This window comes from Chroicocephalus ridibundus, chromosome 6, assembly GCF_963924245.1.
Source record: "Chroicocephalus ridibundus chromosome 6, bChrRid1.1, whole genome shotgun sequence".
Classification (NCBI taxonomy): domain Eukaryota; kingdom Metazoa; phylum Chordata; class Aves; order Charadriiformes; family Laridae; genus Chroicocephalus; species Chroicocephalus ridibundus.
Genome location: NC_086289.1, coordinates 71,430,161 through 71,454,376, shown reverse-complemented (window position 1 = coordinate 71,454,376; position 24,216 = coordinate 71,430,161). Strand labels below are relative to the sequence as shown.

Below are 24,216 nucleotides of genomic sequence, written 5' to 3'. Positions count from 1 at the left end.
CGTGTGTGTTCAGGCCTGGGAAGGCCAAATGTCCTTTACAGGGAGACCTGTGCTTCTAAGATGTGCCAGCTCACATCTTCTGGGAAGCGGGTGGAGTAAAAGCATTATGCTTCTGAATAGGCAAAGGCTTTATCATGTGATTCAAAGGGAGAGACGCCTTGTGAACAGTCCGTACCCCTGAAAAACCGAAGCATTGTGATTGACAAGGGAGATGGGGCATAAGTTCAAAGCTGAGGTTGCTTTCTCAAGACCCTTTCACAATAAGTCATGGTTTTGCTTTCGCTGGTTGACGTGACCTCTTCCGTGCTGCTGGTGTAGAGCAAAGTGCCTGCACAGAGGAAACGTCCTCGAGAGAAGATGCAAGAGCCCTGCTCATTATCAGAAACGAGTAAAACTGCTCCAAGCTAATCTGGTTGCCTAAAAATAGAAGTGGTGGTAGGGGGGAGGGACTGTCTTCTGTGTTCGTTTGCCCTTGATTTTCATGACATTTTGCTGCTCTATATTATGTGTCGTGTAGGGGAGACTGTGTGTCCTGGTCACACTGGAGCAATTCACGGGAGCACGTGCTCGTGTCAAAAACCGTCGGGGAGGAAGGCCGATGAGCTTGTTCAGGGCTTAGCGGTTAACTCGTAAAGTGCAGTTATTCCGGTTTATTCCCTCATTCTCCTGCTCCTCGCGGGTTCACAGCCTCTCCCTTGGTGTGATCTCGAAGCCTCCCCTGGGGCAGGTCTGAAGAAGCGATGACTGGTGATGTGACTGGTGGCAAGGCTGTGGGGTGGGATGGATCCCTGGTGGTGAGCGGTGGTGGGACAGGGGGTATCCATCATGTGTGCACCTCGCCAGAGTCATGCCTCAGTTGAAGGTTGCAGTATCTACTTTGCAGTTAAGGGGGGGGGTTGGAAGAGAACCACAAATGTATGAGACTTAATTACGGTGTTACTGTTATTCACTGTTCAAACCCCAAGTTTCGTAACTGCCTTGTGATATCAGCGTTTATGTTCTTTGTCAGTATTATGCAAGCGGCTCACCTTGTGATCATGAAATACTGAAATGTTCTTTCTGATGTTCACCCTCTGTTTCTCAATGAGTCCGTAAAACCTCTTCTGCTTTCCATTAATTATGGAACAATAGGACATTTTTCTCTTCTTTTTAAAAAGAGCTGAGCCTTTTGTGTTTTTCTTCTTTTTTCTTTTTTTCCTTCCTTTTTTTTTTTTTAATTCTGGTTCTTGGGCCAGCTGTTCCTCTGAGACCTTTCTGTTCCATGTGGCTAGACGGGGGTGGACATACCTTCTGTCCTTCACTGCACCGTCTGTCATCACTTGGTGGGAAGCAGGAGGTTTGTGGACCCATCTAGGAGCAAAGGCCTTGCTGTACTGGAGCAGCTCCGGCTGGTACGGTGGCTGTTGCTGGCATGGGTGTGGTTGATGTGATCTACCTACAAGGAGGCAACTGGGAAACATGGGAACAGGTTGGGATGGGGTGACTTTTCTTCTTCTCCAAAAGATGTGACATATTACCTTGCTTGTTGATATTCAGTTTTTCCAACTGGAAGTGTCTATTAACACCAGAAGAAGCCCTTCCTGCACCCCACCAGAAGTGCGTGGCGTGCCCCCAAAGGCTGCAGTGCCAGGGCAAAGCAGAGCAGGAGCCCCATGAGCTGGGCCCTGGTCTGATCCATGGGAGCATCTGTGCTGTGTCTGGATTTTCCCCATCTCCACATCCAGCTTTTGTAGGACAGTAGGAGTAGACTTCTCGCTTTTCTTCTGAACCAGTCCAGAGCAAGGGTGGGAAAGGGAAGGTTGTTCTGTCTTGTGGCCGTGTTGCCTATGGGACAGTTCTGACTAGCTAGAGGTGGTGGGGTCTCTGGATACTTCAGTGAAAGAATCTTGCATGATTTCTTTGACTTACAGAGACATAGAATTTCATCTTTTCTCTGAGCTTTCTCAAGAAGAAAGACATCGCTGGTTTTTTGGTTTGTTTTTTTTCCCCTGTAGAGGGAAAGAATTAAAATGTTTCTCTAAGCACGGATGTGGAGTGCAATGTGGTTCGGTTTGCCTGAATACACTGAAGAGGACGTGTCTCCAGGCTCCCTGGCCAGTGCTGCTTCTCCATCCTTTCATACTTTGCTTTACATACACATCTGGAGATGCGTAACTCTTTTCAGATGCTAATGAGGAGTTTATAGATAAGATCCCCTGTGAGGAAAGGAATGCTGGGATAGTCTCCTAGCAGGGGAAATCAAGGTGAGGAGGGGTCAAGCATCTTCCTCAGATTCCCTTCCTCAGCCCTGGCAGAGTTGAGAGTGAAAGTCAAACCCTCTGGCCTCTCATCCTGTGCTCTAGCCCTTAAACTCTGCTCTCCTAAGATTAGATAATGTGTCTTTTTGGTGTCTGCAAGGCTTGATGAGCAAATTCCTTTGAATAAATGCTTTTCTTGTACACTTGCCAAGACAGAGTGAGGTTTGGGACGTGAGGGAAGGGAAATAACTTGCAGGTGTCAATTTTCAGGAGGGAAATCAGATGGGGAGATAATACCCGGTGGGTCAGAGTTCTTGGAGGGACTCAGTGGTGAGGATCGCATCCTGCATCTCTGCTTTTGAGTAAGTGATGCAGGGAACCCAACGTGTGACCACGCTGCCAGCAGCCTGCCACAATTTCCAATTCCTTTTCCTGCGGAAAAGGACTTGGGGGTACTGCTGGATGAAAAGCTGGACATGAGCCAACAACGTGCGCATGCAGCCCAGGAGGCCAATCACATCCTGGGCTGCATCAAAAGAAGCACAGCCAGCAGGTCAAGGGAGGTGATTCTCCCCCTCTACTCCGCTCTGGTGACACCCCACCCGGAGCACTGTGTCCAGCTCTGGAGCCCTCAGCACAAAGAAGGACATGGACCTGTTGGAGCGGGTCCAGAGGAGGCCACGAAGATGCTGGGAGGGCTGGAGCCCCTCTGCTGTGAGGACAGGCTGAGAGAGTTGGGGGCGTTCAGCCTGGAGAAGAGAAGGCTCTGGGGAGACCTTAGAGCCCCTTCCAGTCCCTAAAGGGTCTCCAGGAAAACTGGGGAGGGACTTTTTACAAGGGCATGTAGCGATAGGACAAGGGTCAATGGTTTAAACTAGAGCAGGGCAGATTGAGATGAGACATGAGGAAGAAGTTCTTTACACTGAGGGTGGTGAGACACTGGCCCAGGTTGCCCAGAGAGGGGGTGGAGGCCCCATCCCTGGAGATGTTCAAGGCCAGGCTGGATGAGGCTCTGAGCAACCTGATCTAGTTGAAGATGTCCCTGCTGACTGCAGGGGGGTTGGACTAGATGGCCTTTAAAGGTCCCTTCCAACACAACACATTCTGTGATTCTAGGATTACTGAATAATCTGGGTCTCTGGCAATGGCGAGACGTGGCGCTGGAGTTTGCTTGGACCCCGGGATAGATGCTGAAGGTAACAGGGTTAACTTTATGCCTGAATATTGAGGGTCTTGATGGATCTAGCTGCAGAATTCTGAATTTTCTTACAGCGTGAATTGTTGTAGCATGGTACCCGGTGTCACCCCGACCGAAAACTCCATCCTGGCTTCAGAGCTCTTCCAGTCTGGGGAAGCACTGAGAGCTGAACTGGTTTCCCAGCGTAATGAAATATTCCTTTCCAATACGTCAGGCCTTCAGAGGAGGAAAGGATTTCAAGGGCATCTTGGGTAGTAATTTGTCTTCCTCGCTGTAGCCTGAGGCTGTAAGGTGGATCAGAGCTCAGCTGAACACGCGCTGTGGTTGCTTACGATAAAACTGCTGCGGCTGCCCTCCCCTTGGACCAGGAGAAGTGGTGATGGACCAGCTGGATCTGCCGGGTGGGATGAGGTGATGCTGTCCGCTGGGTGCCGCAGGCAGCTCTCTGAGGATTTAGGGTGGCCTGGCAGAGTTCGTTGTGCTCTTTATTTTCCTTTCTGAGACAGTGTGTTGCTGAAGCTCTCGCATGGATTTGATTTCTGGTTATGAGCAGCCTTATCTGCTCCTGTAGCCATTAGCTCTTTGTCTTGCCCACGCGGGAAGCTGTAAGTTACTTCATCCGATAAGGCTTTTCTTATCAGCTCTGACGTTTATTGTGTTGAATTCAAATTATTCTAGGAACTATAAAAAAGGGGATGGGAGTTACAGCTGAGAGGTTATGTTCCTCTTCCTTGCGCAGACCGGCGAGATGTCAGTGGAAAGTCTGAATGTCTCCATGCGTCAAGCTGGTTGTGTATCGTGCCTAGAAAGAAGCACATGCTCCGAGGCTGGATTTTTTTCCCTTTCCTTCCTCGCTTTGTGCAGCATCATGAAAACACTCCTTTTGGCCTTTTAAACCCATCAGCCTGCTTGTGAAATATTCTGAGAAGCTTGGGCCGCGTTTGCATCACTGTCAGTGGGTTGCATCCTTTTGGAGCGGCTTTGATCTTGCTTACTCCGTGCTGAGTAATTTACACTCCTCTCACACGAGCAGCAGCTTCAATGGATACGCCGCCCTCTGAGAGTCTGGCCCTTGCAGGCTTCTCTCAGTTTCTCCTAATGGTAAGCATTTAAATGGTATTAAAGCTGCTTATCCGACTCTTGTGCTTTTTTAGAGTCATTAACACCTCTGCCAAGAAAGCGTAAAACTCTAGTAAGTCCGCTGGTGGCACTTTGCGATGGTTTGAGTGGTTACCTGGAGTGAGGGGGACCGAGGGCTGGGCTTCCCGTTGAGAAGGGTGCTGGTGGTGGCCACAGTGCCGGTGGCTGGGGAGCTGGTGCTCCTATGGCATGGTGGGGGTCACCCTCGGGAGGTGGTGTTCCCCTTTGTCCAGGGATCAGGGCTCCCTTTTGGGGCTGAGATCAGGCACCTCAAGTTTTTATTGTGGATTGTGGTGGTTGTTTGGGTTTTTTTCCCCTCTCTGATTCCCCAGGGGTCAGAAATGCCCATCTCGCCATGTTTGCCGTGTCCAGTTTAGTGGCACGTTCCAAGTGATGTCAGGAATTTTCTTTTAAAGAATCTGTGCCGTTCTGTTACAAGGAGACATTGATGTTTGAGGGTGATCCATCCGTGTAGTTGTCCCAAAAAAACCAAGCTGGCTTTGTTCTTCACCTTGAACGTTGTCCTGTGCAGCAACAGTGCCACAGTGGTTTGACCTTCTTCATGGCCCCTGAGAGGTCCCGCTCTTGGTCTGTTGAGCCAGTTGAGTTCTGCACTGAGTAACGGGAAATTATCATGACTAATGTTAGGCTGGTAGAAAAAACTAATAGAGGTGAATAATAGCACAAGATACATGGAAATCAACATTTTTCTCCTTGGAGGCTGCAGATGTAATCCACTTAATATTCTGTGGAACACAAGATTAATTTTCTTCGGCATAATATACGTTGAGGGCTTCTCTTTTTAGTTTGCTGGCAGAGGCATTGCCGCGTTGCTAAAGCTGAGGGTAGGGGATTAGGAGGATGCTGACCCAACTTCCAGAGGATTCAGAAACAGTGAAATCTGGCCGGAGGAGATTAAACTTCTCCCTCGCTGGCGGGACTTTTCTGCAAGAAGTATGGCTGGGACTGGGTGTCTCGCACTGGGATGGCCCTGCTGCGTTTGCTCGTTGGGCTTTGCTGTGTGGTAGGGTATCTTCCAACTCTCTGGATGCCTAAAATATCGAGGAATGGATCGGATTTGCTTGGACTTTGTGCTGAAACTCTCCTGGTGGGCTCCTGGTGCAGAGCCGGTGTCTGCGGCGTGTGGAAACCAGCTCCAGCCTTGCGCTTGCCCTCCTTCACAACATGCCTTTGCTGTGATTTAAACTTGCAAACCTTTTCAGAGGTTCCTTTAAAATAATAATAAACCAAAAACCCCGTTCTTTTTCTTTCACGGGGTGGAAAGAATGCAGTGACTTGCCAAGCTTAAAGAGGAGTAGATACAGCAGAAATAAATAAATCAAGCCCATTTATTTTAAGTTGATTAATCTGATATGTTCGTAGTTTTCTAAAATAAAATCTAGCCCTGGAGGGTTTAGCAAATCAAATAACAATAACGGCAATTAATTTAAAAGCAGTTATGAATGCTTCCCGTCCCCGTTTCACATCCCTACACCCACATGATTAATCTCGCCGCTTATGACTGTGGGCCAAATACTGCGTGGGGATGTGTGGTTGTCTCTCTTGGGTTGGAGAAGGTGGACCCAAAGAGCTTCCTCCACGCCTGAGCATGGGGAAGGCGTGTGGGCAGGGGTGAGATGTTGGGTTGGTGGATGCTGGGCTCTTGGGGCACCCTCTGCCTGCAGGAGGGCTTGGTCTGCTGCCGGGTGGGATTTCTCTGTTGAAAAACCAAGTATTACGGACTTCTCCGCCTGCTTTGTTTGCCCATTTTGTACTGGTCTTCAGCAGGCTCCAGGGAGCAGAGCCAGCGAGAGCTCCCGAGGTGCCATGGGGCTGTGACTTGACAGGGAGCTCAACTGATCCCGTAAAGCAAAACGGGGTGGTTGGATTTACAGGGCATCGTGGTGACTTGCCAAGCAAACCCAATGCGCTTTCCAGGGATGCCTGTGTGAGAAAGGTTCCTCTGATTTCTCTTAGCTGAAGTGCTGTTGGAATGCGTGTATCGAATCAACTTCACTACATAATCCTTGCCCCTACCCCGAGTTTAGTGATTTGGGACAGGGGGATTTGAAATAAAAAGCATCTCCCTGAATTTACAAGAGGTTTGCCACGATGTAAGGAGCCACCAAGAAATACGGAAGGCTCGCTTGTGGGAAATACTTTACAACCTGGCAAAAATTTATTGCAAATCGTTTCAGCAACTGTGGATTGTCTCTGACTTTCAGACCGTTTTGGTTTTTTGGCATGCGTGAGGCAGGAACTTGCTTTTTGCTATGGGACCTTGTTTCCCCCCCCCCGGCCCCCAGTTTAAGTGAGCATCTGTCAAGATCAACCCTTTGGACTCCCTGCCGAGTCTGGCATTATTGGAGGCAGCCTGTGAAATGTAGGAAAAAGGTGAGAAGCCTTCCCGGCAACTTGTTCGCTCCTGGGTGAGAAAAGGTCTTTCCAGATACACAGCACACAAATTAACATGTATTTGCTGCTCTTTTAAATAAATTTGCTGCTTTGTCAAGACAACTCTGTGAAAAATGTTTAGAACGCACAGTTTGAGGAGCTTGTTGAGTGTAGTTGTGTTTTTTAACAGTCTGTTGGCCGCGTCTTGGAGAGGTTTGCAACTAGTTGAACGCTCAATAATTCAATGTTATTTGCTCCCCATGTTATCCTTTTTTTGAAACTATTGCTACCGGAGAGTTATCTGATCCCCTCCTGCTCACCAGCCCTTGCAGAACCAAGTGTAAGGAGGTGACGAAAAGTGACAGGCTGTGGGTCAACTCTTTGAAAAGCACTAAACCAGCAGATGACTCCGTCTCCAGATGATCTGTGAAAACTGGACTGGCGTGAGAAACTTGTCTGAATCCGGTAGAGAGGCGATGTTCCTCCAGACACCCATATAGGGACTCTAGCCTGTCTTCAATAAAATATTAAAAAGTAATGGCAGTCACTTTAAACTGGGATGTAATGACTTCTCATGGGCAAGGCTCCCCACCCACCTTGTCTCTCTGAAGACCAAGGTGTAACTCCTGCTCTGTTGGGGTGGTATGAAGGGTTCCCAGCATCTCCACAAGACCAAGCCCTCCCAGGTGCAGTATCTTTGGCTGTAATGCTCGTCTGCTGCTGCTGGGGAAACATGAACGGTCACAGCTCTGGCCCAGATGCCTTCTCAGCCCTCCCTTTTCTTTAAGGCTCTCTGAAGCTCCTTGGCATTCATGCATACGTGCCCAGAGTGTATGTTGGTTGTTACAGAGATCCCTGCGGTTGAAGGCTGTGGTCTCTAGGTTGTTGGTGCCACAATGACACAACTGTTTCATCCCTGTCAACTTTTCCTTGGTCAGCTCAGCCCAAGTCTTCAACAGGCACAGAGGTGCAAAACCATCCTACTTTCAAAAATCAGAGGGTTTTAAGATTGCTTTGCTTTTTGTGCTCCTAAAAGCACCTGGAAGTAAGGCATTCTCCCATTTTAAGGCACTCCTCTGGCCATAACTCTCACTACAAGAGAGGAACAAGGCTCCCTCTTCTTGACAAAGGCAATCCCCGATGGGCGACCTCAGCAGCCTCCTGTGAGGGCGGCAGAAGCTGGGATGTCCGGCCTGCAGTCGCTTGGAGAGGTGCAGATGGGCTTCTGAGCCCCGTACGGACGCCCACAGACCAAACCACAAATGTGACCTGAATTGGAGGCTGAAGTTTTGCCTGCGTACGAGAGAGGGCTTTGCTTTTGGTGTGAGCTTGGCAGCGACCTTGCTTTTCAAAGTGTGCCTCTAGGAGTGGTATGCGAAGAGGCTGCAGTTCCCGAAACAGCTGCTTTGGTAAGTAATTAAACCAACTCCTCTGAGAGCCCATAAACCTTTGACAGCATTTACTAGTAGGTAGCAATTTCAGCTTGATGCAAACATTTGCTGGATGAGGTGAAACTCTTTATTTCTCAGAGGGGTGAGATCTAAACATTTAGGAATAATATCTTACTGGTCTGAAACTGCAGATAAGTGACTTCCAGTGAGGAGAGTGTCCAGCTGCTGCGCTCTAATTGATGTCTGCATCCGAAGAAGTGCGGCACAATACTAGTAGTGACTTTAGATCTTCTGGGGACTATAGATATGATTTATAATTGGCACTCTAGCTTTTTAGAGGCACTGAGCATAGCCAAGCCTTTTATATATTGTCCCGTTGAAGTTGTGTGCTTGAATTAGGCATATGTTGAAGTGGCTGATTGTAGTGGCGCTGCATTCATCTAACACGGCGTCGGAAACCTCGCTTAGCAGTAGTGCTTTTGCTGGTGCTTCTGGACTGATTGACTCCTACCTCTTGGTGAACAGCCTTCTGTGAACTGGAAGGAGGGCTCATCATACAACTGCAAACAATTAGTGGAGACCTTCCTGGGGATCTACGGGATGTACTGTAGAGCTTTAAAAATGAGAAAGCGTTGTCCGATTTGGAGGGAGTCTGAATGAAGAATAAGTACAACTGTGTTGTCTTAAGGGGTATTGAACATCTCAGCATCTTCTTACCATAGTGAGTCTTGCGGAGGACAGACGTTGGTCTTCATTAGCTTCAAGTCAAAACTCACTGCTTCTTGCTTGAGTGACGTCAGGACTAGATGGAGTCACCTTGTTGCTAGCAATGCTTAGGTCAGGCTTTTGAAGGAATGGAGAGGAGGCTTGGACCCTTCATGTTTTGATTAGTGTAAGTGTGTATCTTGTGGTTGGCTTTTCCTTAGACCGGTCTGCTTCAGCGTGCCCTGTTGGAGGAAGGTTAGCTCTATATGTGTCAGTGTAGTCATTGGTGTCCTCTACTGGTGTCACTGCTGCATCTTGGGCTGTGGGACCCACCGTCTGCAGTGGTACAAGTGGTTTGGTAAATCTGTTTCCAGGTCTGTACGTGTTCCTTACTGGCTTGGAGCTCCCATGTTTCCTACTTTTGGAGAGTGTAGAGTGGCTGCTTTTTCTGTTGACATGGTAGGAAGGAGAAACTAGGTCAGAAGAACTCTTAATTTTGTGTGTGCAAGTGCTAGTCTGTGAGCAGGAAATCTGGAATTCCTGGATATTATTGTAGCTTTGTTGGCTTGGCCTCAGCAGGGCCAAGTGGGACTGGACTGCGTGTGTGCATGGGGGATTTTTTCCTTTCCTTCCTTCAGTGGTGGTGTTGGCTATACCTTTGCTGGCTGGTGGCTACGAATCCACACTTACACCTTAAGTTGAACAGGTAATAGTTGAAGAAGCAATCCGGCTTTATTGACTGAAAAGCCCAACGTGGTGATTAGTTCTCATTTAGTTTTGCTGTTGATGACTATTGGCAGGTCTTAACGTTTTGGAAAGGAAAGAGATGCACGTATGGTGGCTGGAGCTTTCCTGCAGCGAGAAGCTAGGGAGAGCAGTGTTGGAGACCCAGGAGAGCTGATGTATGGTTTAGGAAGAGGAGATGGGCAGGACACAGAAGTGGCTCTCGGCAGGGGCTGGAGGAACGGCTCCTCCTGAGGTGCTGAAGAGGAACGGTTCAAATAGATTTGTAAACAGGCTTCTCTCAGCTGTCAAGCGGAGAAATCTTTCTCCTGTTAATAACATAAGCCTTGACAACAGTTTTTCTTATGCTGTATAGGAGTGTTGTTTCTCGACTAACATCTTGGTTTAAGATACGGAGCTGGGTGTTTGGGGATGAGGGAGGACAAACTGCTTCTTCAACATGAAAACAAAACCCTCGTCGGGTTCCTTATTACTCTTCCAAGTAGAGCAGCTTGTATTGCTTGAGTAGGCAGGAGGTGCAGTGGTAGATGGCATTGATGATAGCTTGTCTTGTGAGTCTCTGGATGGGTGGGCGAAGGAGGGGAAAAGTAGCAAAGCTAGGAGGAGAAGACGTGAGATTAAGCAATCCCGGTGAAGACTGTGTAGCATCTAGTAGTCCAGTGTGGTTCTGCTTCATTACTTGGCTTGTAACCAAAGCGAAATACCTCAAAAAAAATAACCTGTGCAGCCTGTTGAGGTTTTTTTTGCACCGCTTTAATTAATGGGCGGGCTTAGGGCTACGTCTGCGTGGTGAGAAGGCAGTGTTTGAAGCTCCAAAAGCTGATGTCACCACCGCCTTTTTCTGGAAGTTCCCAGTAACTCGATCAATGTATTGTTGCCGTGGCCTTTGCCTTCCCGCTTTGCGTGCTGCTGTCTGCGGCGATGTTAGCAGTCCTCTCCTGGCTTCTGCAGTCCATCATCCTATTACTCACAGGGCTGTTAACTAGAAGTGCCTTGGAGATGGAGACAGCTAGTTGATGACTAAAAAGCAACTGTGTCCTCAGGTACTCTTCAGACCCCTCCGTTTTTCTCTGAACTACGTGCCGTCTGGGGTAGCTCCCCCAGGGTGATCGGGACTTTGTTTTGTCAAATCATACAAGCGCTTTAATTCTTGCTGTAGAAACCAGTGTAAAAAGTATGGCAAAATGGGTGAGTTGATGTGTCTTCAGAAGGAACAGCAGGTGACTTCTTAGAGCTTGAGGTTACTCGGGTCCTGATGCTTGGGAGATGTGCGTGGCTGTCTACAGAGTTTCTGACTTTGCTAACATGAAGGATGGCTTCAGAGACTGTGGTCTAGCTCAGGCATTTGGCCTTGGGAAACAAAATCCGGGCAAGTAGATATTACGTGGACTTAAGGCTTGATCCTTACACTCGTTCCTCATAGTGATGTTTTGCATAATTGGAAATACATTGCCCTGACGACAATTTTACGTATCAAATTGAATTGCTGAAGGGCTTTTTTCTCTCTCCTGCATTCCCCGCAAAGCCTTTCCCACACGCTGAATTAATGAGCTGCCTCTCCTGGTAGGAGCTTGCTGGGGTTTGAAGACTCGACGTTCTCCAGGCAGTTGTGTAGGTACGCTCCATCTCAAGACAACCACTTGTGTTGAGGGTGCTGCTCACTGCTGTCAGGCCAAGCTGCGTGATGCCGGGTGGGATCACGGCTCTTCTGCGTGCCATGGCAATGCCGTTACAAGAAACAACTGCTTGTGCCGGGGGGGGGAATGACCCTTTGGTGCTTCCCAGTGCCAAAAATCTCTCCCTGTGACTGCCAGGACATGTCTAAGCTGAGGCACCTGCTCCCAGGCAGCGCTCACGGGGCTGGTGTTGAGGGCTATGGGTACCTGGCTTTGTGAGCCTGCTTTGGTTCTTGAGGATGCCTGATCAGCTTAATGGGATCTGCTGGTGAGGCCGTTCTACTACGGAGCTGGAAGGCAGAGGCTCGTAAAATCCTGATGTTTGGAAGCGTTCCTTGCACCGGCTTTATTTGTACTGGAGATTAAAAAAACCCTCTCCTCGTGCCATGGAGTTGCTTCAGCTGACGGGTGCCTGGGGGTGCTCCTCTGTTACTGACCCATAGCTGGGTGCTGCCTCCAGTTGCGCACTGCGTTTCCCTTCTCTGGGGTTACAGCATTTGCTTAATGACTGGTTATCTCCGTGATTTTTTGGCTGGAAGTTGTCATTAGCCGCTCAGAATTGGGGGACTAAGTGCACAATGATTATAGAGGCTCTGATCTCTCGTTTCCCCTCCCGTGCGTTCACAGCAATCGTGGTTTAATTGATGTGCCCCCTCGGTTCCGCCCCCCCACACACCCCGAGCATCTCTCCGCTGTCTCCTCCTGTAACCCTTCCTGTTAGATACCTTTTGTGTGGGCTAGAAGGGAGAAAAATGAGGCTTCCTCAAGGAAAATGAGCAAGTTTGGTATACAGACTGTGTATAAATGCTTCTTGGCGTTGGTGGACATCTGCCTGGCCATGTTTAAGGGCAGCTAACTGGTGATCCACTAACTTGGTAGTCACCATAGCCAACACCAGTACATACCTGCAGCCCTCAACCCTGAGCTGGCTTAGCCCTGGATGTGGATATTACTCTCTAAATAGTCTCCTCGAGCGAAGTGTTGGCTCTTTTGTGCCTTGGGCTCGTTGAGACATCATGGAGTGGGTGAGGACATCTTTCAGCTGTAGTTGGGCAGAGCGGGGGGGGTTTAACCAGGAGCGTGCTCCTGCTGGGAGCCCCGCTGCTGCCTGCTCCACGCCGATAAGCCCTTCAAAAGGGATGCCGGTTTTGTTGCTGAAATTTGGATGCATCCTGCTTTATCATCCACGTACAGAAGTCCCTTTTCTGATAATGCAGCAGCGTTAAATATACTGTGGACTCTGTTGTTTTGTTTGGTTTTTTCTCCCCACGATGTTGCTGGAAAAGATGATGCTCTTGCCTTGTTCTGTGTCTCAGACTGGTTCTAGCCGCTGAGACTTCGCTACCACTGATTTTCCTGGTGGCTGGGTGAGGAACATAACAATTTCCCACTTGAATTTGAGCCTGTGGTGGCTGCAGCTGTGGAAGCAGGGGCAGGTCCTGGCACGGGAGAGCTCGGGTGCCAGCCCGTCCCTGGCCGGAGGACCACCGAGTCTACGCAGCCCTTGCCACAGGGGCCGCTATGTAAAACATTTCCCATCCCATGGGCAACTGAAAGATCCTCTTGTTGGGTGTTCCGGTGCTTTATGAAGCCTGAGTTTGCTCCTGTGTCTTCTGGCACAAATTCAGAGTAACTCGTCCTCCTCAACGAGGTTTTGTGTGCCGTGGTGGGCGAGCGGCCGTGCCGGGGCTGGTGGCACCTTGGTATGGAGAAAGCTACAGCTGGGCTCTTCTGGGAGAGGGGCACTGAGCCTGCACCACCCCAGAAAGCTTACTGGGAGGGAGGGAGGGACACTGCTTTGGTACAAGGGCTCTCATCCGAGCCCTGATGCTACGACAACCCTGCAAACCCTTTTCTGCCTGAAGCTGCTGTAGAGCTGAAAATTATTTGTGGGTTTGTCTTAAACACTGGTTTTTCCTTCCCCCCCCGCCCATTTTAAACAGTGCACCTTCTTTTCCTAAACTAACAGATCACCTCATTTTATTTTATTTTTTTCTTTTAATTTATGGGCTTGTTCTTTAGTCCAGATGTTTTCAGTTAAAAAATAAAACACGGTAGTGTTTGTGAGGGCAGCGCGGGGTGTGGGAAGAGGCGGCCGCCGTAGCGGCGGGAGGGTCTCAGCCTCAGGGACCGCGTGTCCCTCTTCCGTGGGGAGAGGACGTGGGGAGGAGGTGGAAGGTGCCCGCTGGAAGCAGCTGTGTCTAATGGGCTCCGAGGGCAGCCCCAGCCAAGCGCAACCCGGCTGGCTGCTGGGAGCCCCGCTCGGCAGCGCGGGCTATATTTGGTCTGGGATTACTCCCTGCTTGGCCTGGATTGGTCCCCGCCGGAGCTCTGCAGGCGGGATGGCTTTTCCCCTGGCTGAAGTAAAAGCCCCCGTGAAGCGTGCATCCGTATCTTCCTCCCTCGCTGCCCGCTCCAGCCTGCCCTCGCTGCTCTCTGGTACCTCCTGAAGCATCTCGGCTGGGGCTTTGCAAGGTGCAGGATGTCCCCCCCAGTACCAGGGACAACCTATTCCCCAGCATCATTAAGATGCAAAGCTCATCTCCGCCTAGGATCCAGCCCAGGAGTGGAAAGAGGGATTTTTTTCCCCACCTGCCCACTCCATCCCCTGCTGTATATTTTCTTGAAAGGCCACTAACAACACATCACTCCTGGGCACCAAGAGCGGCTGTTGGGGAGAAGTGTTGTCCCTCTGACTGCCCGCTGCATGGACCGAGGAGGGCGGGGTGGCCGGGAGGAGAGATCCAGCTCGCTGCCGGCATTCCCGGCGTGTTGCCGTGGCTGTGCCGAGATGGGGTGTCTTGTGCCTGCAGTCAGGAGAGAGAAGTGTTGCTCAGCTCCGCGCCGCCAGAGATGGCCGGTTACCTTGGCAATGCTTCTGGAAAAACGCGGAGAGGGATGGAGGGGGGAGACGTGCAGCAGAGAAATTGCTCGGCGGGTGGGAGCTGGAGCTGTGGATGGTGGGAACGGTGGGGGAAAGCCCTCCTGGTGCACAAGCTGCCCCTGGCTGGCACAAAGCTGCCCTGGCCAAAGTGGGGTGGTGGCAACCTCGGCAGGCGTGGGGCTGGTGGGTCTGCAACCAAGTGGTGGATGGACTCGGATAAACCTGGCGGAACACTAGCAGTCATTGGAGGAGTAAGAAGTGACCTGGGATGGTGGGAAGGGGTACGCTTTGGTTTGAGGATTTGTGTAAAGAGGCTGGAAAACATACTGTGAAGAGCAGTTTGCTTTATCAGAAATGGCCAGCTGCTTCCCTGGATGTTTCTCTGAACCTCCTGATCATCTGCCCTAGGCACAGCTTTCTTCTCCCTTAATCTCCTAGTGAATATTCAAAAATAGATATACTTGTAGCACTGGAAAAGCCTCTTTCAGGGTTGTTTCAGCACTGCAGAGAACAACCCTTAGGAAAGAAAATCAAAAAATAAACAGCAGCTGCTGCCACGTTTCCTCCCCGTCCTTTTTCACCCAGGTTATGGAAACACAGTGCACCACCAGTTCCCTTTCCCATCTGTTTGTGGCATTTCCCTGCCTGGTACCAAGGCAGTAAAGCCATGGGATGTCCGCACCTGGCTGAGATGCTGGGTGATAGAAACCTGTTGTGCCGCAGCTTCATCCGCTGAATGTTTGTTGGCGTATGTTTGCAACAGGGCAGAATTGTCCTCGGTGGTCTCCAAGCCTTCTTCAGAGCAGCTTCCCTGCCCTTAGCTGCAGATGGTACCACCAAAGGCTGAGCTTGGGCTCCCTGGTGGCTTCCCACGTGCACAAGATGGAGAAACAGGCAGAAGCAGGATGTGGCATTTCTAGATGTATGGGGTGATGAGAGGGTTGCAGTGACCCTGGCACGGAGATGTGCCGAGCTCCAGCAGGTACGCGGCAGTGTGTGTTCTGGGCTGAGTGCAAAGGTGCCTCAGTCACGTCAAGGCTTGGATTAATTGACTTGCGGTATTATTAATATGTTGAACTGTGCTTCTCAGCTGCTCACAAAGACCCAGTGTTTGACTTTTGGACCCAGAAGTCATCTTGAACCGATGCGGGCTTTGTAATGAATGAAACCTCTGTGTCCATGGCGCGGTGGTGGGTGTCCCTCTCCTGTCTTCCAAGGAGTGCTGCTGGCTAATCCGCCTTTCCCTGTTAGAGCCATTAACGGACCCATCTGCGTCCTCTTGGATGGCAGCTGGCAGCCCTCTGCTCACTGGGACGCCGACTTGTTTGGTACCTAAAGTGTCTCAAAACCCAGCAGAGAGGGTGGTTGGTGCCATGGGTGCTGGGGTCGCCCATGTCATGGGTGGATGGGCTGGGTGGTCACAGGGATGCTGGGATGCCTCTGCATCCACCAGCATCCAGGGGGATCGCCTATCCGAAACGGGAGTGATGAGTACGGGAGAAGGAGGAGGAGTGGAAAAGTATAAATAAAGCTTCTGGAAGGGGAAAACCCACCAAGAGGAGAAAATAGCAGCGCCGGTTTATTCTTTTCCCACCCTCCCTCATACCTCTCGGCTTCTATCATCTCTCAACTGTGCCAGCGGCTTCTACACGGGTTTCTGTGACCGCTCTTCCACTAGCGGGGCAGGAGGGGGCCTGGGGACAGGTTTTGGTGCTTGGGTGCCACCTTCCAAATCATTGGCCCCTCACGACAAGAAAGATGTTGAGGTGCTGGAGCGTGTCCAGAGAAGGGCAACAGAGCTGGTGAGGGGTCTGGAGCACAAGTCCTGCGAGGAGCGGCTGAGGGAGCTGGGGGTGTTCAGCCTGGAGAAGAGGAGGCTGAGGGGAGACCTCTTTACTTTCCACAACTCCCTGAAAGGAGGGTGGAGCAAGGAGGGAGGTCGGTCTCTTCTCCCAAGGAACAGGCGATAGGACAAGAGGGAATGGCCTCAAGTTGCCCCAGGGGAGGTTTAGACTGGATATTAGGAAAAAGTTCTTCACCGAAAGGGTTATCAAACGTTGGAACAGGCTGCCCAGGGAAGTGGTGGAATCACCATCCCTGGAGGTATTTAGAAGTCGGGTAGACGTGGTGCTGAGGGACATGGGTAAGTGGTGGATTCGTCAGAGTTAGGTTGATGGTTGGACTCGATGATCTAAAAGGTCCCTTCCAACCTAGACGACTCTGTGGTTGATTGTAGCGCTGCCCTAGATCTGCTCATCTCGGTTGACAAACTGGGAACATCAGTGGCCAGGATGTACCAAACCAATGATGACACTTAGGCCCAGTAATACTAATGCTGCTGACCTCAGGAACAGACCTGGAAAACCCTGTCTTGAGCCCGAAAGTGACATCCCACCGGTTACCTTGTTTTATTCCAAAGCTGATGCATCAGAAAACCAAAGTTTTAATAGGAAATAATTGCTATTGCATGTAAAACATACACTGAGCATTCGCATTTCCAGCAGATGACCGTCAGATAGATCAGTGCTTGCTCACGAGTGCCAGGCCGGTACCTCCCAGTCCAGATGCTGGAGGTGGGCAACACTGGGCAGAGCTTCTGCTCATCATCACTGTGATGCTAATGCCTGGGCAGCCCGAAAAGCCTAAAACGCTCAAAACATTTGTCAGTGAAATGTTGCACTCTCTTTGTCGACCGTTTATTCTTGCAGAAATCTGTAAGTATTGTTTATTAAATATAATTATTGTATTTTTTTTTCTTCCTTTTCTCCTAGGATCCTGCGGGAATCTTTGAATTGGTGGAGCTTGTTGGCAATGGTACCTACGGGCAGGTCTATAAGGTAAGGCCTTCATCTGAAGTGATCCCGTTTGCCTTGGCCGTGTGTTGAACGTGGTGGAGCATCCTAGCACATCGTCTTGGCTAGGTTGGACCTGTTCCAGGCCTGACAAGAAGCCTTTTTGAACTCCGGCTTTTTTGGTCTTGTGTGCAAGTGCCATGTAGCACCCAGAGCTCTTATTATAAGCAATTCGTATTAGTTCTGAAACTGTCACTAAAAAATAAATAGCGCTTTTTCTTCCCCCCCACCCCAGCTGCTTTTTATTGATTATCTGATGAGGAGGGGAGTGAAAAGTCTGTGCTTTAATAGATAAATCTCGATCTCTTCTAAGAGCTGAGTTTACGGCCGCAATAGGCTGCCAAATGAGTTTGCCACAGTCCAGTGCTCTGCTCGCACGCGGGCTGGCGGCCGCCTTCCCACCGGCATAAACCTGCTGCGGGAGAAACAACCCAACAGTCGACAGCCTTGCTTTCGACGTCTATAAACATCTGGAAGCAGCTCTCCGGGTGAAAATAGTGAGGGGACTGTGGAGAACAGAATTTTAAACTCATGGACTTGTTTACAGAAGTGCTTAAAACGTCCACCCTCCGCTAAATTACATCACCCGTCGCAAACACCTCTTAGAGCCCCTTCCAGTCCCTAAAGGGGCTACAGGAGGGATGGGGAGGGACTCTGGATCAGGGAGGGGAGCCACAGGACGAGGGGGAACGGTTTTAAACTGAAAGAGGGGAGATTTGGATGAGATATTAGGAAGAAATTCTTGGCTGTGAGGGTGGTGAGCCCCTGGCCCAGGTTGCCCAGAGAAGCTGTGGCTGCCCCATCCCTGGAGGGGTTCAAGGCCAGGTTGGACGGGGCTTGGAGCCACCTGGGCTGGTGGGAAGTGTCCCTGCCCAGGGCAGGGGGTGGCACTGGATGGTCTTTTACGGTCCCTTCTAACTCAAACCATTCTATGATTCTGTGATTTCCAGAATTTGTTGTCTTGGTGGGGTGTTTTTGTGGATGATTCTTCTGGGGTTGGGGAAGGATCGAATTATTTCAAAGTCTGGGTTTATCTGTGCGTAATATTTTGGTGGGGAGATGTTTCTCGGCCCGGTTGCATGAGGAATTTGCCAAATATTTTGGGTCTGCTGGGTGACAATAGCTCTCCCAGGTCCCATTCTCCAAAAACTTCTGTATGAATGGGCACAAGTTCTGTATGTACGTGTACTTTTGTGTTTGTGTGTGCACGCAGAGATCCTGTTTATCCGTGGTGCCCATATTCTTGTGTGACTATAGAAAAGAAATATATTCACGTGCTTTTTCTTGGTCGCTTGGAAAGCGCAGCTCTTGCCTGTCAAGCGGTAAAAGACGGCGGCGAGTTGCCCCTGCTGAAGAGAAGAGGAGGGAGGGTGCTTAAAAAGCTACCTGTCAGGAAATATTTGTTCTGAATTCTGGTTTCCTTCCCCCCCTTCCTCCGACTGCTGGGGGCTAATCCCGTCAGTATGAGGATAGAGGGACTGAAGTGAACCGAAGATGAACTGGAACTTCTGGACTTTCAAATGTGTGATTTTTTGAACTGGAATAAGTTGCTTTTTTTTTTTTTTCTCAAAAAAAAAAAAAAAGGCAAACAAAACAAACAAAGAGGTAAAAAAAAAACCACACCAAAACTATTCTTATCAAGGTTATATTCCAGGGAGCCCTCCCCTCCGGTACTGGTCGTTTTTCCCCCTGTGCGCTCCCCGCCGCGGGAGCTCCCTTCTGAACTGTTTTTCTTCTCAGCTGCTAAAATGATGGTAGAGGGTGACCTAATTTTAACTGGTGCATATTTCTAACAATCAGTGGAAACTATGCGCCTTTAACGGCCTTTTTGAAAGCGCCGTGTTTTTGTGGAGAGCAGAAAAGGGAAATCAGCTAGCTGGTGCTCTGCTGGTCCCGTTTCCTCTCGCTGTCTTTGATTCTTTTGGCGCGGCTGTGTGTTACCTCAAAATTGGGGGGGAAAAAAAAAACAAACACCCAGAAACGTCCAAGTGTAGGTTTTCCAGGAGGCGAACGCTTCTGTGTTCCCTTTTTCTCCTGCTGTACAAGAAAAAAATATCCTCTTCTTAACTGTTTTTAACTTGCTGGGGTAATGGGATTGTCCTCGGTGTGATTCACTGGGTACCGGTGCCAGGCGGGATGGTGCTGGGGGGGAACGCTGCTGTCCGAACCAAATTAGTAAGTATTGAGGTATGAGTTGAGGCTAAGACTGACTTCAGAGCTCTTAGACTGAAGACTTGGAGTAGCACCCGCTCTATAAACAAAAGGAGACTTTGATATAAAGCATACATAACTGTTTATGATGTCCCACCCTGAAACCTAGCGCAGAAATGAGACCTCGGCCATTCTTTTCCTCCAGATCCCACTGCTGTATTTATCTCTTGCAGCAAAACAAAAGGATCGACTTTCACGGCACACAGACCTCCTGGCTGCCTTCTAAAACAGCCTTCAGAAGTGGTCCATACCTAGGAGCAGTGTCCTCTGTAATTAGGTGCTTGTTCCACCACCGTTTCAAACCCATCTCTGGTGGGTTTTTCCCACCCCTCTGTGCTGGTGCTCCCCGAGGTGCACCATTGCTCACCTCCCAGAGGTTGTGCGTTGTCTCTAGTTATATTTTTAGATGTGGAAGGAGTAATTCATTGAGGTGCCCGCTCTGTTGCTGGCTTCCTAGCCCAGGCTTTACAGGTCCAACCCCTGTGCTCTCTACCAGGAGCATCCCTGGTGAGCATCACCTCAGCACGGCCAGTCCCTCTCTGAAGTGAGCAGAGCAGCAATCCCGTTGGGAAGAGGCAGATGTGAGATGCTTATTCCAGGCAGGGGAGAGCATCTTACGTTTGTGTGCTGCAAGACTGCCGAAACAGGACCGCAGCCCTGATGTTTCCCCCAGAAAACCTGACTCAGCAGCTGCGTGGCCATGTTTGTGTTGGAGACTACAGGCGGTGACCAGGTGGCCTGGCCAGGACCTGGAGGGACATGTGCAAGGTGCAAACCTCCCATTGATCCCATGGGATAAATCATAGAATCTTCATGGTTGGAAAGGACCTTTGAGATCATCGAGTCCAACCATACACACACCAAAAAAACCCAAACCCCTACAATCTCTGTCACTAGGGCATGCCCTGAAGTGCCACATCTGGATGTTTCTTAAACACCTCTAGGGATGGTGACTCAACGCCCTCCCTGGGCAGGCTGTTCCAGTGCCCGACCACTCTTTCAGTAAAGTAATTCTTCCTGATATCTAATCTAAACCTCCCCTGCCGCAACTTCAGTCGATTTCCTCTGGTCCTGTCATTATTCACCTGGGAGCAGAGGCCAACACCCACCTCTCTACACCCTCCTTTCAGGGAGTTGTGGAGGGCAATGAGGTCTCTCTTCAGCCTCCTCTTCTGCAAGCTAAACATGCCCAGCTCCCTCAGCCTTTCCTCATGTGACCTGGTCTCCAGACCCCTCACCAGCCTGGTAGCTCTCCTCTGGACACGCTCCAGCACCTCAATGTCCCTCTTGTACAGCGGGGCCCAGAACTGAACACAGCACTCGAGGTGAGGCCTCACCAGTACCGAGTACAGGGGCACCATCACTTCCCTGCTCCTGCTGGCCACGCTGTTCCTGATACAAGCCAGGATGCTGTTGGCCTTCTTGGCCACCTGGGCACACTGCTGGCTCATGTTAAGCTGGCCGTCCACCAGCACCCCCAGGTCCTTTTCTGCCGGGCAGCTTTCCAGCCACTCTTCCCCAAGCCTGTAGCGTTGCTTGAAGTGCATGGTTATGTTGCTCTGATGACTAGATGATACCATAGACTGACAAGGTGGGGAGCCTGAGAAATGTCTGGTAGTACCACAGCAGCAGGAGCCATCAGAGACCAGCGGTTCACGGAGCCAACCTCTGGATCTGCTGTGTTGGAGAGGCTGGGGAGCCCCTGCCACAGCACATACCTTCTCCTTGTTTGTGGGAGAAAAGATGTATCGGCCAAGTCCAGTGGACGTTAGGAGCTCCCACCGGGAGTGCACCCCTCTGCCGAAGCGTGGGCGCTGGCGTGGAGCTGGCTGCACGGCTCGCTTTGATCCTGCTTTCCGGGTCATGATTTGAAGGTCCCCTTCAGGTGGTACACAACGCTTCTGTAAATCAAAGCCTTCTCCCCTGAGGCTTGAGCTCCCGAGGCCAAGGTAGCTTGTTCGCATTGATCTCTGTATTTTCAAGTGAAGGCCTTTCTCTGCGCCGGACCGCAGGTTAAAACATCGCTGCGGTCCTCCCCGGCTCTGGCCGTACCCTGGGGACACCTGAAGGCCATGACCTGCTCTGCTTGCTCTCCTCAAACCCCGACCACCCGCCCTTCGCTTGGGATAATTGCAGAGAGAAATAGCATTCCTTGTTCGCTGCTTAACAATCTCTTGTGAATAGCTTGATTTTTATTTTAATGAGGGACCGCACTGGTGATGGTTTGTCTCTCTAATTGAATCGGCAGCTTTTCTTTATTTTCTAATAATCCTGCAGCTAATCTTACAGATTGTAAACTCTTATGATAAGAGACTGAGAACTTGCTAGCTCCTGTGCCAGACGTTGTTGCAGTAGGGGATTTTTGTGTCCTTGGTTTTTCTTTTCTCTCTCTTTTTTTTTTTTTTTTTTCATTTAAGGTGTTTAAAGAAATGACTAACAGGGATACAATGAGTTGGAGTTGGGGAACTGAGCCATCGCCTCGGTGTTTTTTAGGAGGTAGCTGATGGCTGAAAGCAAAACTGTAAACATAAAAATCACTAAGACCCTTTGGAGCATGATCTAAAGTGTGAGGAAATGCTGCTTTTATGTTCCAGAACGTTGTTATTACTGCTTATCCCTACTTTGCATTGGAGAGTAAGCAAAAAGTCCTTAAAATTCTGTGTATGCTTAGATTGCCTGGATAAATCACAGCATGAGGGCCACAACTGCTGGTGTGTCCAACAACACCAATAAATACGGGGGCTGAAAGCAAAAGGGACGCTGGGCTGCTCGGAAATACCTTTCCAACAGGTCGTTACAAGGCGGGGGGAAGGCAGGCAGTGGGCTGCTTATTATTGTGCACTGAATATGTTAAAAACCCAAAGCAATTCCCCGGGTGTTTTAACCCTGCCTAGCCACGGGCGTTCCCGCGCTGGCCTGTCACCAAAGCAGGATTTTGATGCAAGCCTTTGCAATAACGGGGGGAAAAAAAAAAAAAAAATCAGTAAATAGGTCAGATGGTAACCTTTGCCTCTCTCATCTTGTGTAGTTTTACAGCGTTGAACGGGGAAATAAATGGTGTTGAGATTACAAACTCACGTGCTTCTTCCCAACCATACCAGGAGGACAACGGTCGTTAATGCCAAGTGCTGCGGGCCCTGGGGACACGACTCTCCATTTACAGCTTCAGCAAGGCTTTATTTTACAGGGTACAAGATACAGTACTGTGGGCTAACTCCGTAACTGCACAATAACTATTGATTGTTTAATTAGCTGGTAAATGCCACATAATCGCTAAGCCATTACGCAGCAGTATTCCGCGCTCTGAAGTAGAGCGTGTGGGATCCGGCAGCCGCGGGTCTCGCAGCTCTGGCTCCCCGGGGAGCTCCTCCACCATCATTGCGGGATGGGGCAGAGCAGGGGTCACCCCCCAGAAGCCACCTTGGGGTGGCCACCGGCCGCCTCCAGGCAAGGCGCCCGGCCACGGTCTGTCCCTCTCCCCCGCCAGCCCAAGTTAGGCAGCGCTGGGAGAGGACACGGTTTTTGCAATTGCTCTTTGTTGCGCTGTGTTGTGTCTGCCTGGGGTTACAACACGTGGCGGGGTGGGGAAGGATGAGGAAATGCTTCCCAAGGTCTTTTGTCAGGGTTTATTTCTTTATTACCCAGCTGGCGTTTGCCGGAAGCCAGGACTGATCCACCTGGAGGCAACCCGCCAGGTTTGACCCAGTGGATGAAGATGTTGAGGTGTGTGGGTATGAGAAAGTCAATAAAGCATTTGAAATCCAAGGTGGCCTGTTGCTGGAGAGCTGGGAGCAGCAGGGCCGCCGGGACACTTTGGTCCCCGAGTCAAACCCCTGAGAATGTCCCGGACACAAGCCTGTTCTCAGTAACGTTGTCCCGGAGTTTGCGGATGCCGGACAAGGAGGGATAACGCGTGTCCTGCCCTCCCAGGTGCTGTTTGTCCCCGCGCAGCAGCATCCTTCCTGGTGGCACCCCTGGCATCCCGCTGCTGCAGGCTGGTGAGGTGGAAGGGGAATATACTTTTAGAAGATTGGTTGTTTTTTTTTTTCTTTCTTTCACATTTTTTTTGGAGGGGAGGAAGGAGAAAACAAGCAATGTGCAGTCTGTGCCACGTTTAGGCTGGCCGTGGTCTGGCTCAGCCTGGCTGCCGCTGATCAAGTCTTGGGCCCTTGCATCAGCCCCGGTGAGAAGAGTGACTCTGCAGGCTCCTGGGTCATTATTAGCAGTTCAGATAATTAGCCTGAGTCAAGAATGGCATTAATTGTTTTTAATAATGCGTTGTGTTATTGTCTCTCTTTCCGAAAGGCTGATGGTCAGTAGTTTGGTAATTAATCACTGTTGCTTTTAGCCGTGTGGAAGAAGTTACCATGCTGCACACAATTAATATTTCCTGGGGTTTGTTGCTGTAAAGAATTAATCTTGGTTTTTGTACACACGGCTTTTATAGCTGAAGACTGACCGCTGTGCCTTGCTCGAGAGACCGGGCTGAACGCACGCGGGCCACGCGTGGTGGCTGCAGACTGGGCACGCTGCTGGCCACCCCTCGTCCCATCACCCGTCCGGCGGTGGTGGCTGAGCATGCCCGGGGCATGCGGACCTGGCTTTCCTGGGCCACCGGAGTAATTGAGAGCCCCCGCGTCTTGCTATCCAAGCAAACAGCTCTAACCCTAGATGGCCCGCTGTTGCATTTGGAGGGGCATTCCAAGTTATTTCCCTTTTCCCACCATCTTGTTGGTATAAAATGAATTGCGGTGCTGTGAAGTGAAGCGTGACTTGAGCCAGGT

General features: G+C 50.3%; 1 protein-coding gene across 9 annotated transcripts in view; it reads left to right on the top strand.

Moving 5' to 3' along the window:
- TNIK (TRAF2 and NCK interacting kinase) overlaps positions 1-24,216 on the top strand; it is a 172,622-nt gene that overhangs the window by 11,671 nt on the left and 136,735 nt on the right. For all 9 annotated transcript variants that reach the window (XR_010071710.1, XM_063339462.1, XM_063339464.1 and 6 more), the window contains exon 2: positions 17,141-17,206. Coding sequence is in view for 8 of the 9 variants with exons in the window: in XM_063339462.1 (XP_063195532.1) it covers positions 17,141-17,206 (66 nt within the window). In the remaining variant the exon portion in view is untranslated. The remainder of the gene's footprint in view (positions 1-17,140; positions 17,207-24,216) is intronic.